General features: G+C 35.8%; 1 protein-coding gene across 7 annotated transcripts in view; it reads right to left on the bottom strand.

Moving 5' to 3' along the window:
• Nucleotides 1-3258: 3258 nt before the first annotated feature.
• LOC127855071 (ceramide phosphoethanolamine synthase-like) overlaps nt 3259-22680 on the bottom strand; it is a 32848-nt gene continuing 13426 nt past the window's right edge. For all 7 annotated transcript variants that reach the window (XM_052390413.1, XM_052390414.1, XM_052390412.1 and 4 more), the window contains exons 2-5: nt 15743-16643; nt 10036-10158; nt 8023-8103; nt 3259-6653 (exon numbers count right to left, since the gene is read on the bottom strand). In XM_052390413.1, coding sequence (XP_052246373.1) covers nt 6597-6653; nt 8023-8103; nt 10036-10158; nt 15743-16643 — 1162 coding nt within the window. In that variant the 3' untranslated portion in view covers nt 3259-6596. The remainder of the gene's footprint in view (nt 6654-8022; nt 8104-10035; nt 10159-15742; nt 16644-22680) is intronic.

The following is a 22680-nucleotide window of genomic DNA, read 5'->3' as shown; positions in this document are numbered from 1 at the left end:
ATAACTCATATAGTTAATATCAATAAATTAAGTTGCACAACAGGCCTTTTTCTGTCTACCTCACGGGTCCCAATGTCAAATATCGATGTTTTTCCTCAATTATAAAAAAAATCCCAATTTCCGACCGAAATAATCAAAGCCGAAAAATGCGTTTTCCGGTAGGTACCGTGTTTTAAATAATCGGGTGCCGTGTTTTAGCGTGCCAATTGGAAATCCGCGCAGAACGTCATCGTATCGAGTGTTCCATAATGCAATTTTGCGATCTTGACACTTCAGACAAAATGGCAGCCGCTTGTGTCTATGCATTTCTTACGACACATTTACGATCATTTTCGGTCAGAATTAGCTTTTAAATATTTAAGTGCTGGATTATACAGAATTTTCAGATATGTATTAAACAAGTGATAACCATGTATACGCATTAATTGTTGTAAATTGGTTGAGAATCGATGTCGATGGTCTGAGGTAAATAAATATGGACTAGTTTCACTTTCAACGTTGCTGTGGTTGGAAAAATAATTTTCTTTAAAAAATTACGGAAATCGGACCCAGTCTAAAAAATATCGCATCATTCGAAGTACTATCGAAGTAAACTACGAAAAATTGACTCGAAAGGCACACCTACAAAAACTGAATCAACAGAATATTCATTAAAAATAAACTTAATGACATATCGAGCTATTTATTTTATTTGAACTTCAAGCTTAACACTGTCATACACATACTTACGTTAGTAGTGGATAGTGACTGTTGCCTGGTAAAAAAATCAGTTTTAATACTTATATTAGCATTTTTGGGCAATACCTTTGAATGAAAACATTAGATTGAAAAAGAAAAAAATAATTTCCCAAATAATGCTTTTGTCGATGAAAATTCTTCCCAATTCGGAAAATTTTGCGACTCGAAAAATCCCAATTTTGCTAGGTACTTTTTCCAAAAATAGACAGAAAAAGGCCTGCACAAGTAAGTGGTCAGAAATTGAAGGTCATCAAAGTTTATTTTTAGGAATTGAGTTGAATTATATATAATCCCAACCCAGATTCAATCAAGATAAACATTCTGACTAAATTTCATAAAGATCTGATAAACTGTGACCTCTATCGTCTACAGGAAGTTTTACTATGATTTGTCCTGATGACCTTCTTTATGACTTAAGATGACCCATATACAATCCCAAGCCACATTTCATCAATTAATACATTCTGACAAAATTTGGTCATTTTCGGTCAGAATTAGCTTTTAAATATTTAAGTGCTGGATTATACAGAATTTTCAGATATGTATTAAACAAGTGATAACCATGTGTACGCATTAATTGTTGTAAATTGGTTGAGAATCGATGTCAATGGTCTGAGGGGAATAAATGTGGACTAGTTTCACTTTCAACATTGCTGTGGTTGGAAAAATAACTTTCTTTAAAAATTACAAAAATCGGACCCAGTCTAAACAATGTCGCATAATTCGAAGTACTATCGAAGTAAACTACGAAAAATTGACTCGAAAGGCACACACAAACTGAATCAACAGAATATTCATTAAAAAAAACTAATGACATATCGAGCTATTTATTTTATTTGAACTTCAAGCTTAACACTGTCATACAAATACTTACGTTAGTAGTGGATAGTGACTGTTGCCTGGTAAAAAATCAGTTTTAATACTTATATTAGCATTTTTGGGCAATACCTATGAATGAAAACCAAATTTCATGAAGATTGGATGAAAACTGTGACCTCTATTGTCTACACAAGGTTTTTCTATTATTTGATCTAGTGACCTAGTTTTTGACCCAAGATGACCCAAATACCATCCCAACCCAGATTTCATCAAGATAAACATTCTGACCAAATTTCATAAAGATTGGATGAAAACTGCCACCTTTATTTGTCTATACAAGGTTTTTCTATTATTTGACCTAGTGACCTAGTTTTTGACCCCAGATGACCCAAATACAATCCCAACCCAGTTTTTATCAAGATAAACATTCTGACAAAATTTCATAAAGATTGGATGAAAACTGTGACCTCTACTGTATACACAAATTGTTGACGGTTTTTATATTATTTGACCTAGTGACCAAGTTTTTGACCTCAGATGACCCAAATACAAATCCCAACCCAGATTTCATCAAGATAAACAATCTGACCAAATTTCATAAAGATTGGATGAAAACTGCGACCTCTATTGTCTACACAAGGTTTTTCTATTATTTGACCTAGTTTTTGACCTAGTGACCTAGTTTTTGACCCCAGATGACCCAAATACAATCCCAACCCAGATTCCATCAAGATAAACATTCTGACCAAATTTCATAAAGATTGGATGAAAACTGCGACCTTTATTATCTACACAAATTTTTCTATTATTTGACCTAGTTTTTGACCTAGTGACCTAGTTTTTGACCCCAGATGACCCAAATACAACCCAACCCAGATTCCATCAAGATAAACATTCTGACCAAATTTGATAAATATTGGATGAAAACTGCGACCTCTATAGTCTTCACAAGGTTTTCAATTATTTGACCTAGTTTTTGACCTAGTGACCTAGTTTTTGACCCCCCATGATCCAAAACAATCCCAACCCAGATTTCATCAAGATAAACATTCTTACCAAATATCATAAAGATTGGATTAAAACTGTGACCTCTACTGTCTACACAAGCAAATTGTTGACGGACGCACGCACACACACACGCACGCACGCACGCACATACGGACGCCGGACATCACACGGTCACATAAGCTCACCATGTCACTTCGTGACAGGTGAGCTAAAAAAGGTCCATCGCCGAAAAAATGTATGCTTGCAAATCTTTAAAAATATTTGTATTCAGTATGTCATATATGAATATATGAATATATGTTTTCCTCATGTGCAAATTTGGCCTATTGAATCTGATTAAAACGACTGTCAACTTTGTTGTCGAATATTGGTCGTTTAAAAGCTCGTCGCTAGAAAATTTGTGTCACAATGTGTTTTAAAGCTCGTCGCTAGAAGATTCGTGTCACAATGTGTTTTAATCCGAAAATCGGTTTCAGAGAAGTTATTGCGGGAAAATGTTGAAGGTAAAAATGTAGACATGTGATGATGGTGCCGGATGTTAACTGACAACAGTTCACGCTTGAGCATTTCGACCTCAAGAGAGATCAATATTTATTGGTATTTAAATAATCAACATTCGAAAACCTTTAGAGATACATTCGGTATTTCGTTTATTTCTATTCAAAATGAAATAATGTTTACGTAACTACACGGTCAATATACCTTCGTTTATTATCTTTGCCATTAAAATAACATTCTTAAGTTGACATTGCAAACAACAACTCAAACTTAAACTGGAAACATGTAAAGAAACAATACACATAAAAGACAACAACATCAGAACAATAGTATTGTAACTAGATATCAGAAAGTTAACAGTGTCATGCCATTTCCATCTAAACCTGCATGTAAAACGGTTTTGTAAGTAATTGTTTCTCAATATTTGCATTCCTTTGGATTACGTCATCAAACTATCGTAGCCATGAAGTCATCAGCATGTCATAGTCATGATTGTATAACAACAACATGTTGAACACTAAACTGTTAATCATTTTGAGCGGATTTAGGATAACTACCATGATAGTTATGTTCCAAACGTTCAATCAGAAGATATGTCGTACAATAAGGAGATACAAATTATATTCTTACATTTAAAGGGAATGCGAGAACAAATCCCGCAGGCACTGTAATTAAATAAAAATTTAACCAGAAAATAGACATCCTGCAAATAACACTTTCAAAAGCCAATGGCTCATTATTGATACACGGTGTAACAGTGTAAAGCTAAAGGAAACTAATGAACACTTCAGTAGAAACAGTGAAAAATCAGCATTAGTATTAACATCAACGCTTGCTTTTTATACAGAAACAAAAATTCTAATTATAAGAATGAACACAAATTGTCATAAAATCCATATATCGAGGTAATTAGGGGAAAGGAAAGTAACTCCCTTGCATTTGCACATAATTTGAACATGTCAGTGGTCTTTATAGTGGACTAATTGAAAGGTACCTTGAAAGAGAAATCACTGTGTGAGGAGTTCCCAATCATATCAGTAATAAATGATCTCCCTTTCAAAATATTTATGGACCAATTTTTGAGATAACCATAATTAAACGACCATAATTAAACGATGGCCATATTTTAACTATGTTAATGATGTTGTACAGCATTTAGTCAAACAAGAATACTTGGTAGTGCGATGAATGCGCATGAAGAACAAATACAATAAGTATACTGCTGAAAAGCTGAAGCTTTAAATTAAAATGTCAAGTGAACACAAGTGAACAACATTTTCGCCAAACATTACGCGTGTACAAAATAAAAAAAGTAACGTAGAGTTGCTGCAATAAAATACAAAAATGTTCATTTCAGTGCGTTTTATGTTTTATGAGTGCATGAATTGTGCTTTTAAGCGCATATAGCTTTTGCTGATTCTGAGTGAGATAGAAGTTGACGAATTTCAAGCAAATTAAAATAGCAACCTTCAAAATACAAGAACACCGCAAAATGAAATAGCGTGCACAAATGAAGCTGAATTTATGTAAATTTATGACACTTTGATAACAGACGAGAACACAGAATCAATTAACTAAGAAGGAATTATCTAGTGATAACTAGCAAAACAGCACATTTTTTTTAGATCTATGGAAGTTTTTTGAAAAAAATATTTTTTTTTAAGAAAATAGTCATTTTGGTTTGTGTGCATAATTTATCATCATATATCTTAACTTAAATGTTGCAAAGAGAATTAACTATATTAACGTGAATAGAGTATAAAAAAGATACAAAACTTCCATTATAAAACACACACATATATATATATCCAGATAAAAACAAACCAACACACAAACCAAACAAAAACAAGAAAAGCTATCATTCATTTTGCATTAAATACATCACGCTTTAATAAATGATGCAAATAATTAAGCATATTAATAATTTGGTTGAAGGAGCATAATTCAATGCTTTGTGGAAAAAAAATCATCAAAGATGTATTCCAACATAAAATAAAAGTACTCAAAATGCCCTGCCATGTCACCTGTGTAACAATTCTAAAATATGTACATTACTATTGTTAAATACATATTGAATTGTATTATTGACAGAAACAAAATAATATGTGGCAAAAAAAAAGGAACACGTGAGTTAAGGCAAGATTATTCAAATTCATATTGACCAACATTAACAAGTGACTTTTGTTAATAATAAATCAAAACCCGTCTATACATTACACATTATTATTATGTTTAACTGTTACTTTTGTGACCATTTTGCCAAAACTCATTGCATACAGTTTTTGCAAAGAGATTTACATGAAGTCAAAAGGCAACATCTCTTGAGTGTTATAACTGCAATGAGAACGAGACCAAAACAAAGATACATCAAAAACGTTTGCGGGAATATTCTTTCAATCAAATTGTCCAATATTGAATCAATAAATAACATGTATTCCCTTTGAACACATATACACTAAACAATTTATTACAAACATATACATTCTCAATCAAGCAAACTGTCCAATTATCAAAATATTACCACAACCATTGTTTGAAAATTAAAAACAATAATCGTGGAAAACTCAACATACCAGATACCAGAGACATGAATTCAAATAATACTTAATGATCTTAAAAGCCGTAAAGATAGCCAAATAATACTCCTTTGGTCACAAACCTTGGAACTGCACGAGTCCATACGTTTCATATCATTTAAAATTAATCATTTAAAACTAGCATCTACCTTCTCTCAAATGATAACACATTGTATGTTACTTTGATTTGTATTATTGCACCGTTATTAAACACAATTTTAAAGGGTATAAACCTGAAATTGCTCATAACACTTGTAAAAATCTGATAACTCATTATTTACACCAATTTATAATGTAAAATTTTATAAACCCCAGTAAATTGAGCCTCGTTCTGGGAAAACTGGGCTTAATTCATGTTTGTGAAGTGTCTTCCCAGATTAGCCTGTGCAGTCTAAGAACCACACTATGCGCCTAAACTGGATTCTCAATTTGAATTAGAAGAAGCCATCTTTAAACGAACAATGCGCACTGCACAGGCTAATCTGGGGTGACATTTTACGCACATGCATTAACCCATTTATGCCTAGCGTCTAGAAAAAAGGCATTGGCAAACAGCGTAGACCCAGATGAGACGCCACATGATGCGGCGTCTCATCAGAGTCTGCGCTGTTTGCTTAAAGGAATTTATGTAGGAAATATTCTAAATATAAAAATAAATATACCACACATCCCTAATTATGAAAATAAATTGATCCAATTTTAGAAGGATGGGAGAGTCCACTAGGCATAAATGGGTTAAGCCCACTTTTCAGACAACGCCGTTGACTAATTAACATTTCCTGGTATACTACAGAACGCATAAGTTTACCAACAGCTCACACTTCGCGCAACAATAAAACTCCCAGAGGTGTAAAATCCAGACATTTGGTGTCCTTTACTGAACGTTGTATGGTTTTCAGGACGATACTGATAACATGACGGAAACTGAAGGCTGGGCGTGACGTCAGACTGCTGTCCTCAAGAGCCCGATGTGACGCCTGTTGAGTCGCTTTGAACCAGTAAAAACTGGCGCAGCTAAAGTGAAAATTGTGATGCATGTCACTCGTGTAATCAATATGAAATCAATAGACATCATGCAATGTTTTTGCAACAAAATTTGCACATCGGCACACCTATTACATGTAGTTTTGATTCAGTTAAAAAAGTTATTTGTTTCCTTTAACATCGCCATAAAAGTAGGGAACGTAGATCGGCTTCACTTCCTGTATAGTTAACTGCGAACCGACTAAACGTTAGTGCAGCATTGCCTACAAATGCAATCTTAAGATATGCTGTTAGATATTTCATACGTAAGGGCGGAAAGTATTAAAACAAACTGTCTGAATAGTAAATATTCAAATAGACAAAGATTATTGTATTGACCGACAAACAACTGAACGCGATTATTACATGGCAAACATTTTAACACTAGGATGCCCTCACGAGTCGGGCTTTCTGAATAGTTACGGCGTTGTTTATGTTCAAATTTGCCAACGGTGATAATGTTTTTTTTGTTTGTATATTAGAAATGAGTTAAAACAAGACTATTATCAAGCAGTATATGTCCCCTTCCGGCTCCACCATTGTCAGAAATATATTTTTTTATTTGTTGCCACAGCAAACAGAATTTTTGACGTAGGAACAAAATGAAATCACGTGCATAATGTCCTTAATGCCATCTATCCATGTTTCAAGTTTCATGAAAAAAAAATTAAGAATTTTTTAAGTTATCGCAGGATCCAGAAAAGTGTGACAGACAGACTGACAGACACACAGAACGTAAACCATAAGTCCCCTTCGATGAAACCGGTAGGGGACAATAAATAATGTTAGAAAACTGCAAAAATAGACAAATTTGAAACACGGAAGCAAGTAAGGGAAAAAATCGCGCCAGATCTATCCCACAATAAACCGGTTTAGCTTTATCATTAGTACGTATGCTCACGCGGCAATTACAAATTATACTGCAGCGAAAGGATACACGCTATTTTCCAACGATTAACGTATTAAGTGAGTCTCTGCATATATGTATCTACTTAGAATAACTTATAATGCAACATTGGTATTATACACACCGGTCATACATTTATGACATAGTGGTGTTGTTATAATGTCATAACAATGGGACAAAATGGCGCTTTATTTAGAAAAACAATGAAAAATATAAAGTATTCAAATGGATGGCTCACCGCTAGATAAAAGTTCTGGTGATGTTTAGATTATATAGACTCAGTTGTGAAGATATGTACAATATTCTTGCAAAGTGTTAAATAAAAATACCGTAATTGTCTATATGAAACATTGAAATGCATCGACATATCTACTTGCGAACTACGTGTATATAGAAAGGAACATTGCACGCATGCCGGCAATTGTGCATACTGTAAGACATATTTGTACTTACCGACGATACATGATAATAGCTGAAGAAAATGAGGATGCCCAGAATTACGAATCCCAAATACTGCACGAAACGTAGGAACTCCTGAAAGTAACAAGGAAAAGAAACATTCGAATCGGAATAATAACGTAATTAGTTTACCGCGTGTTTCTCACATGTAGTATGACGTCAATGAGGGTATGTATTAAATACAATATCAGTACCCAACAGGGAAACTAGATCTAATAAAGTGTATGGCTTCAAGACCATGTCGCGTTATTTGTCCACGCTATTGTAGCCCAACCAAAGCGAGGCCGCGGTGGCGTTAAGGACATGTTTCCGCTTAGAGATCCGGAGATCCCGGATTCAACTTCAACCCTGGAAGCGTTATCAAGATCTTCATAACTTAGTTATTGCTCTACCTTGAAAACAGACTCGGTAAAGTGTCAATAAGTCTTCGTTTTTCGATACAATGCATCGAAAATAAATACGTTTAAACTAGTGAAGCTTATATTATTTTAAGTATTTTAGAATGGTACCAATTTCTCACACAGTATCTACAAAACTTAAGAACTTAGGTATGATCTTTGAGAAATCGAAAGATGATTTTTATTGCAACCATCTGTGGCCCAAGTACGGTTGAGTCGTAAAAATATTTCTACTAGGACATAAACCCGGCGATCCCGCCAGCCATCAGGTGTTACCAACATAAATGATTTACGGCCGGCAATGACAGAAAACTGGTTGCTGCGCTATCTACAGCGCGGTAACAGACGTCTGCTGTCTTGATTCCTAAGTCATATCAGATTATTATAAATATATACGATTTTTTTACACTCAAAACTAAGTTTCTTTACAGATCAGATCAATGTCGTAAGTGAAGCACTGATTGTCAAGCATTTGCTTGTAATTATTGATGTGATTTTTAGTCACATATCTATTGGTGGTTACTTGAGAAATGCAACGATGCGACATGTAATAAAGTCGATCATCATTTGTGTTTGTGTGTGTGTGTGTTATTTTTTATTCCAGAACAAATAAAAAATGTTAGTTTTTATAAGTATTAAGTGTGGATAATGAAAAGTCAAAATACGTTGAGTTTACACGAAAGACGAATACAAAAAAGCACGTCGCACAGCAACTAAATCGTAGGTGTAGTAATTCTCCTTTCTAAATAAAAGGCGAATACTTTGCTTGTACTTCAACGATCCTAATTGATTACACCACTTATTCTCATCGACAGCTAACGATGATGAATTATTAAACAAAATCGTAAATTCAAAGCAGGCGTGTCTGTTGTACACATTGCCATGTCATGTGTTGTTTTTTTCAACTAATCAATTCCATTTATGCCTCCGCTCATTTTACAGTCATATATTGCAAACATGCATTAATAATTTCCTCTTTTATAATACACGCGTTTTACGAAGGTTTGTTCATATGATTTGTCACGGTCCAAGACTTTCGTGCTTTATCATCGTTTTGAAATACATGCGTTAATAAACTAAACATGGCAATCAATGAATAATTACTGAACCGATCGTATAGGTTTGAACACCTAGCACAGCTATACAAGTCAAATTCACCTTCCAGCCAGGTATATCACCGACAAATCAATAATCAGGCATGGAATTTCAAGCGAGCACGTTCCATGGAATATGTATTAACTCATAACATAATTTATTTAATTTTACATTGTTAAAATCAAAGAGTATCATGATGATAAAATAAAAGTTTGGTTAACTGCCTACTCTTTCAGGACTATAGTTTTTACAGATTATATTTTTCACATCTGTGAAATTTGAGATTATATTCTTCACGCACCGTTGTCTTAGTCTCCAAAAGGTATTTGCGATCTTTATTGCGTATATTATGCAATAAAATATGCAATAAAATCCCATTCTCCAATTCTGATGCTACATCGTTCACCCTGTTTATTCTTAAGACGTGAACATGTTAAAATTGATTCCATTTTTACTTCGGTGTGTAAAAAGTAAAGATTTGAGAATAAAATGATCCCATAAACTGTACACTCACCCAGATGGAGTCACACAGTATGGCCAACAACATGTAGTGTATGAGCGCCTGTCCCTCCAACATACGCCAAGCCCACCAGACGGCGAACGTGGACGACGAATGAAGGGCCTGGGACTGAAGTGTCTGCAAACAGTAAAGGATATACTGTATTACTCCCTCACCGGAACGGTACAACATAACAAAATGGGAATGTCCACCCAGTTAGTATACGAGAACAAATAAAATGAGCACTGAACCTCAACATTTCAAAACAAAAGGCATGCAAATGAATATTTAAATTGGTTTGTGCAATGTATATCAAGCAATTTAAAGACCCATAATACCCAATCTCAAGATATAACGGATGGAATTTTGCGAATTCTCGTTTTTCTGCGCTACCTTTTCCCAATTTGTACAGTACCGGTAATTTTCCCAAGTGTCAAAAAACTTCCATAGCTTTCAAACGTTGGAAGTCCTGACTTCCAAGCCCTACATTTTGGACGCCACAGATGATAGAGTTGGAAGTACCAATTTAATTTCAACAACTTTTTTAGAAAACCCCTTCCGTATGTGTTGATCGCTGGATACAAACATAACGTTTCAAGATAGGAAAACAGACACTGAAAACGGAAATAGTTTAGTCGTGCTAAGACGGAGATCGTTTAATTATCTATCCACAAACGTGTGTCGTACTCTGTAATCGTTTCTAAAAAGCCTGAATAAGCTACCGAAGGTTGCCGGTTTGCTATAAATAACACAATGACTTTAATTTTCAATCGAAAAGTATTGAGCTCAGATGGTCCATTACATGAAGAAACGAGATTTTTTAAGACCCGCGTCATTCGAAAATGGTCTTATGCCACATGTGGCCAGCGAATTTATAACCCAGCCTGCGCATCTTGCAGTCAGGTCAGGAGATACATAATGAGACCGCGAAACCGTGCGTGATTTTCTAGCTCCTGACCAGACTGCGCTAATGCGGCGACTCGAATTGAGCTACGCCTGCCGAAACGCCATAAGACCCATCTTCGCATGACGCGACTCTGAAAGTGTGACTTTAATGTGTCGAAAGAAAACTGCTCGTTCAGGCTTTTTCCGCCCTATGCCACGGGTCCGAAATTCGGCCCCATTCCAAATGCAAATCTGGTTGTTTTTTTCCCAATTGAAAAAAAAAACCAATTCCAAAAAAAAATTTTTTTTTTAACCTTTAAATATATAAGTTAACCTGATCCGGTGTAGAAAATAGAAAATATTGCATAATTTAATTATCTGTTGCCTTGAATTTGTTTTTAAAAAACAATAAAATATGTTAATGATTATTTAAGACTTTCCTTATTTTCCTCAAAATCCGCAATTTTTTTCACCTCAAAAAAGGCCAGGCCTTTTCCCCAAATTCAGATTAAACAAGATGCGTTTGTGAAACACAATGTCCCCCTATATGATGTTTGACCTTGAAGGATGACCTTGACCTTGTGAAGGATGACCTTAACCTTGACCTTTCATCACTCAAAATGTGCAGCTCCATGAGATACACATGCATGCCAAATATCAAGTTACTATCTTCAATATTGCAAAAGAATTCATAAAATAAGCGATTTGGGCCACATATATTTGACCTCTGACCTTGAAGGATGACCTTGACCTTGACCTTTCACCACTCAAAATGTGCAGCTCCATGAGATGCACATGCATGCCAAATATCAAGTTGCTATCTTCAATATTGCAAAAGTATTTATAAAATAAGCGATTTGGGCCACATATATTTGACCTCTGACCTTGAAGGATGACCTTGACCTTGACCTTTCACCACTCAAAATGTGCAGCTCCATGAGATACACATGCATGCCAAATATCAAGTTGCTATCTTCAATATTGCAAAAGTATTCATAAAATGAGCGATTTTGGCCACATATATTTGACCTCTGACCTTGAAGGATGACCTTGACCTTGACCTTTCACCACTCAAAATGTGCAGCTTCATGAGATACATATGCATGCCAAATATCAAGTTGCTATCTTCAATATAGCAAAAGTTATTGCAAAATGTTAAAGTTTTAGTGGGGGACATAAAAACGTGCACTTATCACACATGTTCATAATATTTTGTAAAATTGTAATAATAAGTTATCAAAGTAGTCGTTATTTACCAGTTAACGGCTTCTTTGAAATATAAGAAACACTATGTACATGCGATAATCTTTCCCAATTGAGCCAATTTTGCGATTATTTTTTTTCCCAAAATGGGGGTTTTCACGACGCGAAATTCCCAAAATTCCAGTGTGGCGTTTTCCCAAAATGGAGCGGAAAAAGCCTGTCGTTACACAAATACTGAGATACTATATATTCGACGGTATAGATATGAATTGATAATGAGCCATGTGATAACACATATGATGGGATTTCCCGTAGTATACTTTTTACCAACGAACACAAGTGTGTGGTTTTAATATACGTGGAATTTATAACACACATTTCATGCGGTGTAAATGACACTAAAAAGAGAAATAAGAATAAGAATTAAACCTTTGTTTTCAATTAAATAATTTAAAAGTATTTTTTTCTAACTTTATTTCAAAATCAGGAAAAGCGCCGAATATATTTAAAAAAAATATTTATTGGTTATTTTGAATTAAAACTTAAAACAAACTTTTCAAACAAATCATTAATAAATAGATGTCAGAAGAATAAAAATCAACTTTGTTAAATAACGTGAGATCTCTAATGAGTGCGAAACTGATGCTGTGACGTCAAAGATAAACTTCAAGTTTCAAACCACCACGCTCGTATGCAATAACTGGCTATGTCTTATTAGTGATCTGATCACAAACAATGCCCTTGGGGCACATGTGCAGTGGCATAATCTTGTCCTTAAAGTGTCTGTGTGCTTAATTTTACAGCTGCTTTTAATAGTCAGTTCGGTAACAAGTACCCGGCCAAAGCATTGTCTTTCGAAAAATCGCCTTGCGGGGATAATACTTAACCCACGATTACATTTCAGGCTTTTCCGCTCCATTTTGGGAAAACGCCACACTGGAATTTTGGGAATTTCGCGTCGTGAAAACCCCCACTTTGGGTAAAAAATATCGCAAAATTGGCTCAATTGGGAAAAACTATCGCATGTAAACAGTGTTTCTTATATTTCAAAGAAGCCGTTAACTGGTTAATAACGACTATTTTGATAACTTATTATGAAAATTTTACAAAATATTATGAACATGTGTGATAAGTGCAGGTTTTTTAATCTGAATTTGGAGAAAAGGCCTGGCCTTTTTTGAGGTGAAAAAAAAATGCGCGAAGCGCCGGATTTTGAGGAAAATAAGGAAAGTCTTAAATAATCATTAACATATTTTACAGTTTTTAAAACAAATTCAAGGCAACAGATAATTTAATTATGCAATACTTTCTATTTTCTACACCGAATCAGGTTAACCTATATATTTTAAGGTAAAAAAAAAATATTTTTTTTTGGAATTCGGAATTTATTTTTTTCAATTGGGAAAAAAACAACCAGATTTGCATTGGGAATGGGGCCGAATTTCGGACCCGTGGCATAGGGCGGAAAAAGCCTGCATTCTATTTATTGACTCCCACGCTATCTTAAAAACATGGGCATTTAATCAATTTACGCAAACTCACATGACCGTGGGCTTGTCTATAGTGCGTAAAATGTGACCATTTGTTGTAACATCACCGCAGAAATACAGGTGATGCATCATGCGTGTACATGTATACACATTATTTGATGTGAAGTATGTAAAACTGAACAACCGTGAACTGATTAATGTTCAAAGATAAAATCATATTTTTAGAATGCGTTTGAAAGTACTTCAGACACTATGTAATGTATTGACAGAAGATTTTCACAACGATGTATACTGCATGCTGCGATGCATATAAACTTATAAAGTAAGATTGAGTATCTGATATACATGTACACAACATACGAGATGACGACCACACAGTATTTAACGATACTTAATGCGTCCAGACTTAGTGGCATCCCTGAACACACCGTTCAATCGCCTCCAGCGACGACTGTAGATCATGCGAAGAAAATTTGTTAATGATTTCAATAAAAAGTTGTTCATATGTATCTTCTGTCTAAATCTTGTGAAATTAGAGTTTGACTGGTGAATTTTGTTTGATTTTTGGCCACATTTTAATTTATTTCTTGAAAAGTAGGCAACTTGGAAGGTAGGGATTAAATTCACAATGTTCTTTCTTAGGCTCTCAAAGAAGTGAAAGAACACACTCAAACCTGCTCAATCCAATACGTAAAATATAAAGAATATGGAAATAATTACATTCGGCTTTCCGACGACATGTATATACTATCTCAGCCGTCGCATGATCCGCAGTCGTCGCTGGAGGCGATTGAACGGTGTGCTGAACAGCTTGGTAAGTCCGCACAGGTTTATCAAGGCCCAAACTTGCTACTTAATACCGTGTATCGCTTGGTTAGAGGCGCCTTTCTTTGATTTTGAAAATACTTTATAGAGCCAGAAAGTTTCGAATAAAGTACATGAAGTTTTGTACCACGAAAAGGGAAAGTTTCGTCACGTGTCAGTCATGAAAACTTTTAGTATCGTAGTAAGTCCGGTGCGTCGGCAATACTACATTATCATTTTAGCCGAGTCATGCGAAAAATGGACCTTAAGCTATTTATATGCGACCATCTGAGCTCCAGACAAGCCTGTGCTACACTATCCGTTTTAAAGTCAGGCAAGATTTCAATCTCTAAAGTGGACAGGGTAACTCCTTGCTCGACTGCGCGGCTGCGTAGGCTGGCCGGTGGCTACACTCGCATATAAAATAACTAGCATACAACGATGATATCTGCATGATGCGGATCATACAACATAAGATGTGTGCTATAAATAGTCTGGTTCAAAAGAATAAATTTAAAAAAAAAACATACCATGAGTAGTAAAGTAGGAAATTATCGTCACATTATGTGTGCCTAAATGCGGAATTTATAGTTCGACAAAGATCATCAGCTGGTGTACGAACCTGAGGCTGAGGCTTACAGTTAACAACCGGTTGACATATTGCCAAAACAAACGAATCACCCCATATGGTTCGATTAGCCGAGATTAATGCCTAATACCCTGTTTCCGCAAATGTATTGATCGGACGATTTATCGTGTTTAAATATATTATAACAAGTTATAGCCCAATGAGTTCAACACTGTAAGTGTTCAAAATATGAGCGAATATGGGGACATGATCACATCGACGAAATATCTTTCTTACTTCCTCAAAATGGAGATGTGTGTGATACAACATGCCTAACATACTTGTACTAGATCAAGTACACAAGAGGACCGTGATGGACCTGAAGCGATTACTCGAGTTCAAGGTACATCACGTCGAAGACTGCCCTGGGACCCCCCCCCCCCCCCCCCCCCACTTGACTCAGATTCAAACAAGGCATTCATATTGTCACGATAAACATTCTGAACATGTTTTTTGTCAAGTTTGAGTCCTAACTGTTGCTTCTAGGCTGGTATGCACGTGGCGCATAAGGCTACTTTATTTATTACAAAGGCCTATCTACAGTCACTGGAAGAGCGTTCATATGATCTTTCCAAAGTCACTAAAAGCTGGCTCTCCCAAGGAAAAGAACTCAAACTTAAATAATCAAAGGTGATGATATCGATACTTGTTAGGTGTTTATCTTGTGATATCCTTCAGACGCTTTAAGAAAACCCGCATGTAACCTACTTACCGCTACATCCGGCGACTTGGCAGGCGTCATGAAGATGTCATTATAACTCCACATCGTCTGATCCCATATGGCGGAAGCGATGCCTATTAGCAGACCGTAGCAGAAGCACCGCCAGAATATGAACTTTTTTGTATAATACTTATGTGTCCTTGTATCGTGTTTTTCACTGGACGTTTCAATATGGTTTCCGTTCTTATCGTCGTTTGTCCACGGTAAAGGTCCGACCTCTTTTCTCGGCGGTTGCTTCCACCACAGGAAGAAAAGAATTCCGAACATTAAAGCTATTCCGCCAATGGTGTCACTCGTAGAGTCGATCCAAAAGCCGATCTCGCTATGGTGAGATTCGTACGTCTTGTTAGCTGCGCGTGCGCGGTACACGGCACCGTCTAGGGCGTCCAAGAAGGTCCTGATTTCAAAAATTAAAACACCAATTCTCCTATTTTTCAGAGACTCTGAGACTATAAATTTAGCGGCAACGAAGGATAGAAATACATGAGTGAACGTGATCATATTTGGCGTGATGAAGTAAAACACTTCACTAAAATGCGTGAAGTCATTAAACAACTCTGATAAAGGCGTTATCACATAGTGTGTCGTAGGGTCCTGCATAATAAGCTTCACTGAGAGGGGACGGAATGGGGACCACGACTGCCCCGGGACCTTCTTCTCGTTGACGAGATCAACCCCCTGGAGGGTGTGGTACAGGGTTGCGTCCATTATGAGGTAGTAACTGACCACCGTAACCACCAACAGCAGCACGCAGTGACGCTGATTCGGCGAAAGGCCGGAACAACAGGTTTCCATGGTAATCGGAAAGTATGAAAAGCGCTGAGATGGGTTACTTCCGGGAGACGACTGTCCGTTACGCCGCGCTACACCAATCGACATCATCGTCAACAATCTGCAACATTAAAAAATATTACCGAAAACAGTCAACAACACCTGTTTCTGCACTTACTTTTATTAAAGGAACTTCCGTAGATATTAAAAATATGCGACCATAGCGCATGCCGATCATTTTTAATTGACTTTCAAAGTCGGTGCAGAGATTCCACTTTGTTGGCATACGATCATTGTTTAAGCGCTCAGAACAAGTTGTGTATACCTTATTTTAAGTAAGCTATTATACAAATATTTAAAAAAAAATGTTTACCAAAGTTTTCGAGTTAAAATATAAAGGAATTTAAGTCTACAGTGTGTAATTTAAAATACAAGTAATACATCGATCATACTATAAGTAATAATACAAATCGGTACATAAAAGGAATGAAACTTAATAGATTTAAAATAAAACAAAAATAGTTTGTCAAAGCTAGTAAATATTAGGCAGCGTCTTCAAAATCTGCTGAAGTACGCAAGATTTCCGGACGAAAGATTACTGGAAACGACTTAATTATTGTTTAAGCAATATCAACACAAAACAACAAACAACAATATAAGTATAATGAAACGATAGCTCCAGTAGAAAACATGCATAAAATTAGAGTAAGAAACAAGATGTGTTTGTGAAACACAATAACCCCCTATATGACGTTTGACCTTGAATGATGACCTTGACCGTGAAGGATAACCTTGACCTTGACCCTTCACCACTCAAAATGTGCAGCTCCATGCGATACACATGCATGTCAAATATAAAATTGCTAGCTTCAATATTGCAGAAGTTACATGACATGAGCAATTTTGACCCATATATTTGATCTAGAAGGATGACATTGACCTTGACCTTTCACCACTCAAAATGTGCAGCTCCACGAGATACACATGCATGCCAAATATCAAGTTGCTATCTTCAATATTGCAAAAGTATTCATAAAATAAGCGATTTAGGAAACATGTATTTGACCTCTGACCTTGAAGGATGACCTTGACCTTGACCTTTCACCACTCAAAATGTACAGCTCTATAAGTTACACATGCATGCCAAATATCAAGTTACTATCTTCAATATTGCAAAAGTATTCATAAAATAAGCGATTTGGGTCATATATATTTGACCTCTGACCTTGAAGGATGACCTTGACATTGACCTTTCACCACTCAAAATGTGCAGCTCCATGAGATACACATGCATGCCAAATATCAAGTTGCTATCTTCAATATTGCAAAAGTATTCATAAAATAAGCGATTTTGGCCACATATATTTGACCTCTCACCTTGAAGGATGACCTTGACCTTGACGTTTCACCACTCAAAATGTGCAGCTCCATTACATACACATGCATGCCAAATATCAAGTTGCTATATTCAATATAGCAAAAGTTATTGCAAAATGTTAAAGTTGGCGCAAACCAACCAACCAACCAACAGACCAACAGACAGGGCAAAAACAATATGTCCCCACTACTATAGTGGGGGACATACCATGAGATACACATGCATGCCAAATATCAAGTTGCTATCTTCAATATTGCACAAGTATTCATAAAATAAGCGATTTGGGAAACATATATTTGACCTCTGACCTTGAAGGAACCTTGACCTTGACCTTTCACCTCTCAAAATGTGCAGCTCCATAAGTTACACATGCATGCCAAATATCAAGTTGCTATCTTCAATATTGCATAAGTATTCATAAAATAAGCGATTTTGGGCCATATATATTTGACCTCTGACCTTGAAGGATAACCTTGACCTTGACCTTTCACCACTCAAAATGTGCAGCTCCATGAGTTACACATGCATGCCAAAATCAAGTTGCTATCTTCAATATTGCAAAAGTATTCATAAAATGAGCGATTTTGGCCACATATATTGACCTCTGATCTTGAAGGATGACCTTGACCTTTCACCACTCAAAATGTGCAGCTCCATGACATACACGTGCATGCCAAATATCAAGTTGCTATATTCAATATAGCAAAAGTTATTGCAAAATGTTAAAGTTGGCGCAAACCAACCAACCAACCAACAGACAGGGCAAAAACAATATGTCCCCAACTACTATAGTGGGGGACATAAAAAGTAATCCACAACTGGGCTCGAATCACTGATCCTTCGAGTGAAGTCTAGCGCTTAAACTACTCTACCAACCGTACTGTCATAGACGTATTTACTACTATATAAGCAATGCGTGTATTATCACAAAATGCAATGTATATTAACGATAACAACAGAACTCTCCAAATTGTTTAATCGTTTCGCGTTTCAACGCTTTATAATTTAGTTTTTTGACTTTTAGGGCATTGCAAATGTTCAGTATTACTGTTTCCTCGCACATATCATAACTACAACAAAAATTAGCAAATCTGAAACATTCTGTTTCAATTTTGTCAATTTACCGGGACGTCAAAAAGCCCCTTTAAAATGTCCACTACTTTTAATGTTTTCACTTCAACCGAAACATTATATCACTTGTACTATGCCGCTGCCCGCATGTTAAATATATTGGCTAATGTAAGATAAAGACGAACAAATAACAGACATGAAAGCGGTCTTTTATCACAAACACGTGTTTATTGCTCCCTGTGCGAGAGTCAGACCTAATCAAATAGAATAAAGTCCAGATTGGGTAATACTCGTCCGATGTTAATAAAATTTAGTCATATGATTTTCTATTGTACATACAGGCACGGATTTACCGGGGGGGGGGGGGGGCATGAGGGGCACGTAACCCCCCGCCCCCCCCCCCCCCCCCCACCCGTTAAAGCCTTCTTTTTTTTCTTGTTTTTTTTGTGTGTGAAACAAAGTTGGCCAGATGTTCCGATTTACCCGATTTCCGACAGAAGACGTGCCCTTCCAACCATACTGCCTACTATCCACAGGGGGTCACCTGTTGTACGTTAAGACTCGATTATCACCGTCGCAAGAATCTCTTTAGAGATATTTTAAGCGTCTGGGTAACATTAAGCGTCTGTCATGGTCATAATACACTAAATAGTTTCCCTATATAATTCAATGTAAAAGCGACAACTTTGAGCGAAAATAAATGCAACATTTTGCACATAGAGACCCCCATAACCATACCTTTTCTTAAAGGCCATTCTAAGCGGAATCGATTTATGCAATAAAAAAGATATGTCATGTACAATGCAAGAAAGAACTTGACACAAATCAAAATCGACTGTTTTTGCAACTTTTTTTTTCGGCCGTTTCTTAGTGGAATGTAACCTTTTCTAGTGCAATGGTTTACTATAGTCTTCACGTGTATCATATTTCAGGGATTCAGTAGTGAACACCTATTCATGCCCTACCATTATCTCCGCAAGATAACACCCGAATAATGGTAAAAAGTGTAAAACATGCCTTCCTGTCAACTATGATATTTTTTAGAGAGTACATCCCTACATGAAGCGATCATTTAGTGTATTGTAACCTATAAGACAACGTTTACTGTTAACATCGCGAAAAATAAGCACTTCTCGATACTTATAAACCTATTTTCTATGTGCATGCCAATTTTCAGACCGATCTTTCACGTAGAAATGCTTGAAAATGCATTTTATTATAACGCCTGATAAGCCACGTGGCTTTCGCGTTCGGAGCTTTGATTAATAACGGGCGTTCAGGCGTAAAACGATTACCCTAAATAATTACAATCGGTCAAAATACTGGAATATTGTTACAACCTATGTAGAAAAAGAAGTAAACAACTTTTAAAACGTGTTCATGAGCTCTTTTAGCACAAATTGATGCGATTTGAGATGCTCAAGACGAGTTTTTGTATGTTTTTTTTTCTTATTTTCCTCTGAAAACGTATTTTCTTCTTAAAAACTCACGATGCTCCTTAAATTCGTGAAACAAACGCATTTATTCCGTGAAATTTGCCAAAACGCGTCATATCCCACTAAAAAAATGATGATTTTCTGTAAATACAGCTCCTTTGTGACTAGGCCTGGTTTTGCGTTTAGGTCATAATACACTAAATAGTTTCCCTATATAATTCAATGTAAAAGCGACAACTTTGAGCGAAAATAAATGCAACATTTTGCACATAGAGACCCCCATAACCATACCTTTTCTTAAAGGCCATTCTAAGCGGAATCGATTTATGCAATAAAAAAGATATGTCATGTACAATGCAAGAAAGAACTTGACACAAATCAAAATCGACTGTTTTTGCAACTTTTTTTATCGGCCGTTTCTTAGTGGAATGTAACCTTTTCTAGTGCAATGGTTTACTATAGTCTTCACGTGTATCATATTTCAGGGATTCAGTAGTGAACACCTGTTCATGCCCTACCATTGTCTCCGCAAGATAACACCCGAATAATGGTAAAAAGTGTAAAACATGCCTTCCTGTCAACTATGATATTTTTTAGAGAGTACAGCCCTACATGAAGCGATCATTTAGTGTATTGTAACCTCATGTACACTAAATAAGCGTCTGGATGATCTTGAACCTTGTTTTGATGGCAAGTATACCAATTAACACTTTGTAATGTCAGATGTAATAAACATGGGAACATTAGATATGGTGACTTTTCTTGCGGTATATAATACAGCGTATCACGGCATTGTCTCCATAAAAATGAAGCGAAAGGCAACAACACTGGATCGAATTTTTGGTCTATCCAACAAACCAAAAAACACAGAATCTGATTCTGAGCCAAAGTTGTCGAGTCTAAGGTAAAACTTTATTTTTAAAAATGTATTATAATGCGTTTATTGCGCTAAGTTTATTCAGTATGTTTTAATTGTTTAACTCTAAAGTATTGAAATATAGGAACAAAAAGATTGAGCGTAAATTAATTAACAAATTTCTTTATACTTATAGTAAAATAAATAAAGCCCATACAATGATATACATTGTATGCCTGTTCCGCTCTGTATACACCTTGTAGATATTAATTTCATTAAAATTGAATTTATCAAATGGTTTGTGCACTTTTTTCAGCTTTTGCATTTTTAACTAATAACATTCACATTTTATCATGCTCTGATAAAATACGGTAATTGAAATATTGATCAGACCAACAGTAATTATGTATATTTTGAAATAAAATGTTTGCATTGTTAATTAAACTGAATTTTACATTTCTATATACTCTCTCTTTTTTATTTTCAGAACTCGTCATGAAGATGACTGTTAGAGTCCACCTACCAGCTCAGTGTGGTTAAATTTAGCTGCCAGCTCCCTACCATTTGGAGCCACAGTGTATTTGTTTCTTGTTTTACTCTTGAATGTCAATTACAATTTTAAATAAAAATTAAACATCTTTAACCGAAGCGTTTTATATTTACTTCTTTATGTTGAAATTGAAATCACCTATACTAAGTGTAAAAATATTAATATATGACCGTTCATTGTACACTGACTTCTTGTGGCCGCCGTCCCCCCCCCCCCCCCCTTTGGTTTTATGGAACAAATTGTGTGCCCCCCAAGTTATGTCCTCTCTGGATCCGGCCCTGTACATACAACATGGGCATACAACAAGATACGATTAAATTAAAAAGTCAATAAAAATCAGAACTATATCAATTACGACATTTTTTCAACAAAGAACATTTTTAAACGATTTAATATGGCAGATTCATTCGGTATTGACAAGGACGGCGTACCTGGACCATGTTTATTCCATCTGTCAGAATACTGATATAAATGGACTGTTCTTTTTGAACATGGTATTTGATATTATTATATACCTGTTTCATGCATTTAACAAAATACAGGTTGTATCAATCGTTGAAATAAAAAAATCCCGTATTTATAATACGCTACTCGCTGTTTCCAATTCCGTATTACCATACTAGCCGGACTACTTCGACCCATTTAATGACGTCACATTCCGCGCACCGAAAATAAAAATATTTTATATTACGAAATATATTACGTAGCACATCGTGTGACGTCATTTCTGTGACAAAACACAATAGTTTAATAGTTATCAAATTTGTCTGAACAGTACATGTACAGATACTGCGATAAGAACGAAATCATGTTTGATCCTGTTCTCACATTCATTATCATACCAAGTAGATGTCACAGATTGTGTAT

The sequence above is a fragment of the Dreissena polymorpha genome, chromosome 13 (assembly GCF_020536995.1).
Source record: "Dreissena polymorpha isolate Duluth1 chromosome 13, UMN_Dpol_1.0, whole genome shotgun sequence".
NCBI lineage: Eukaryota > Metazoa > Mollusca > Bivalvia > Myida > Dreissenidae > Dreissena > Dreissena polymorpha.
This window is presented reverse-complemented; position numbering and strand designations above follow the sequence as displayed.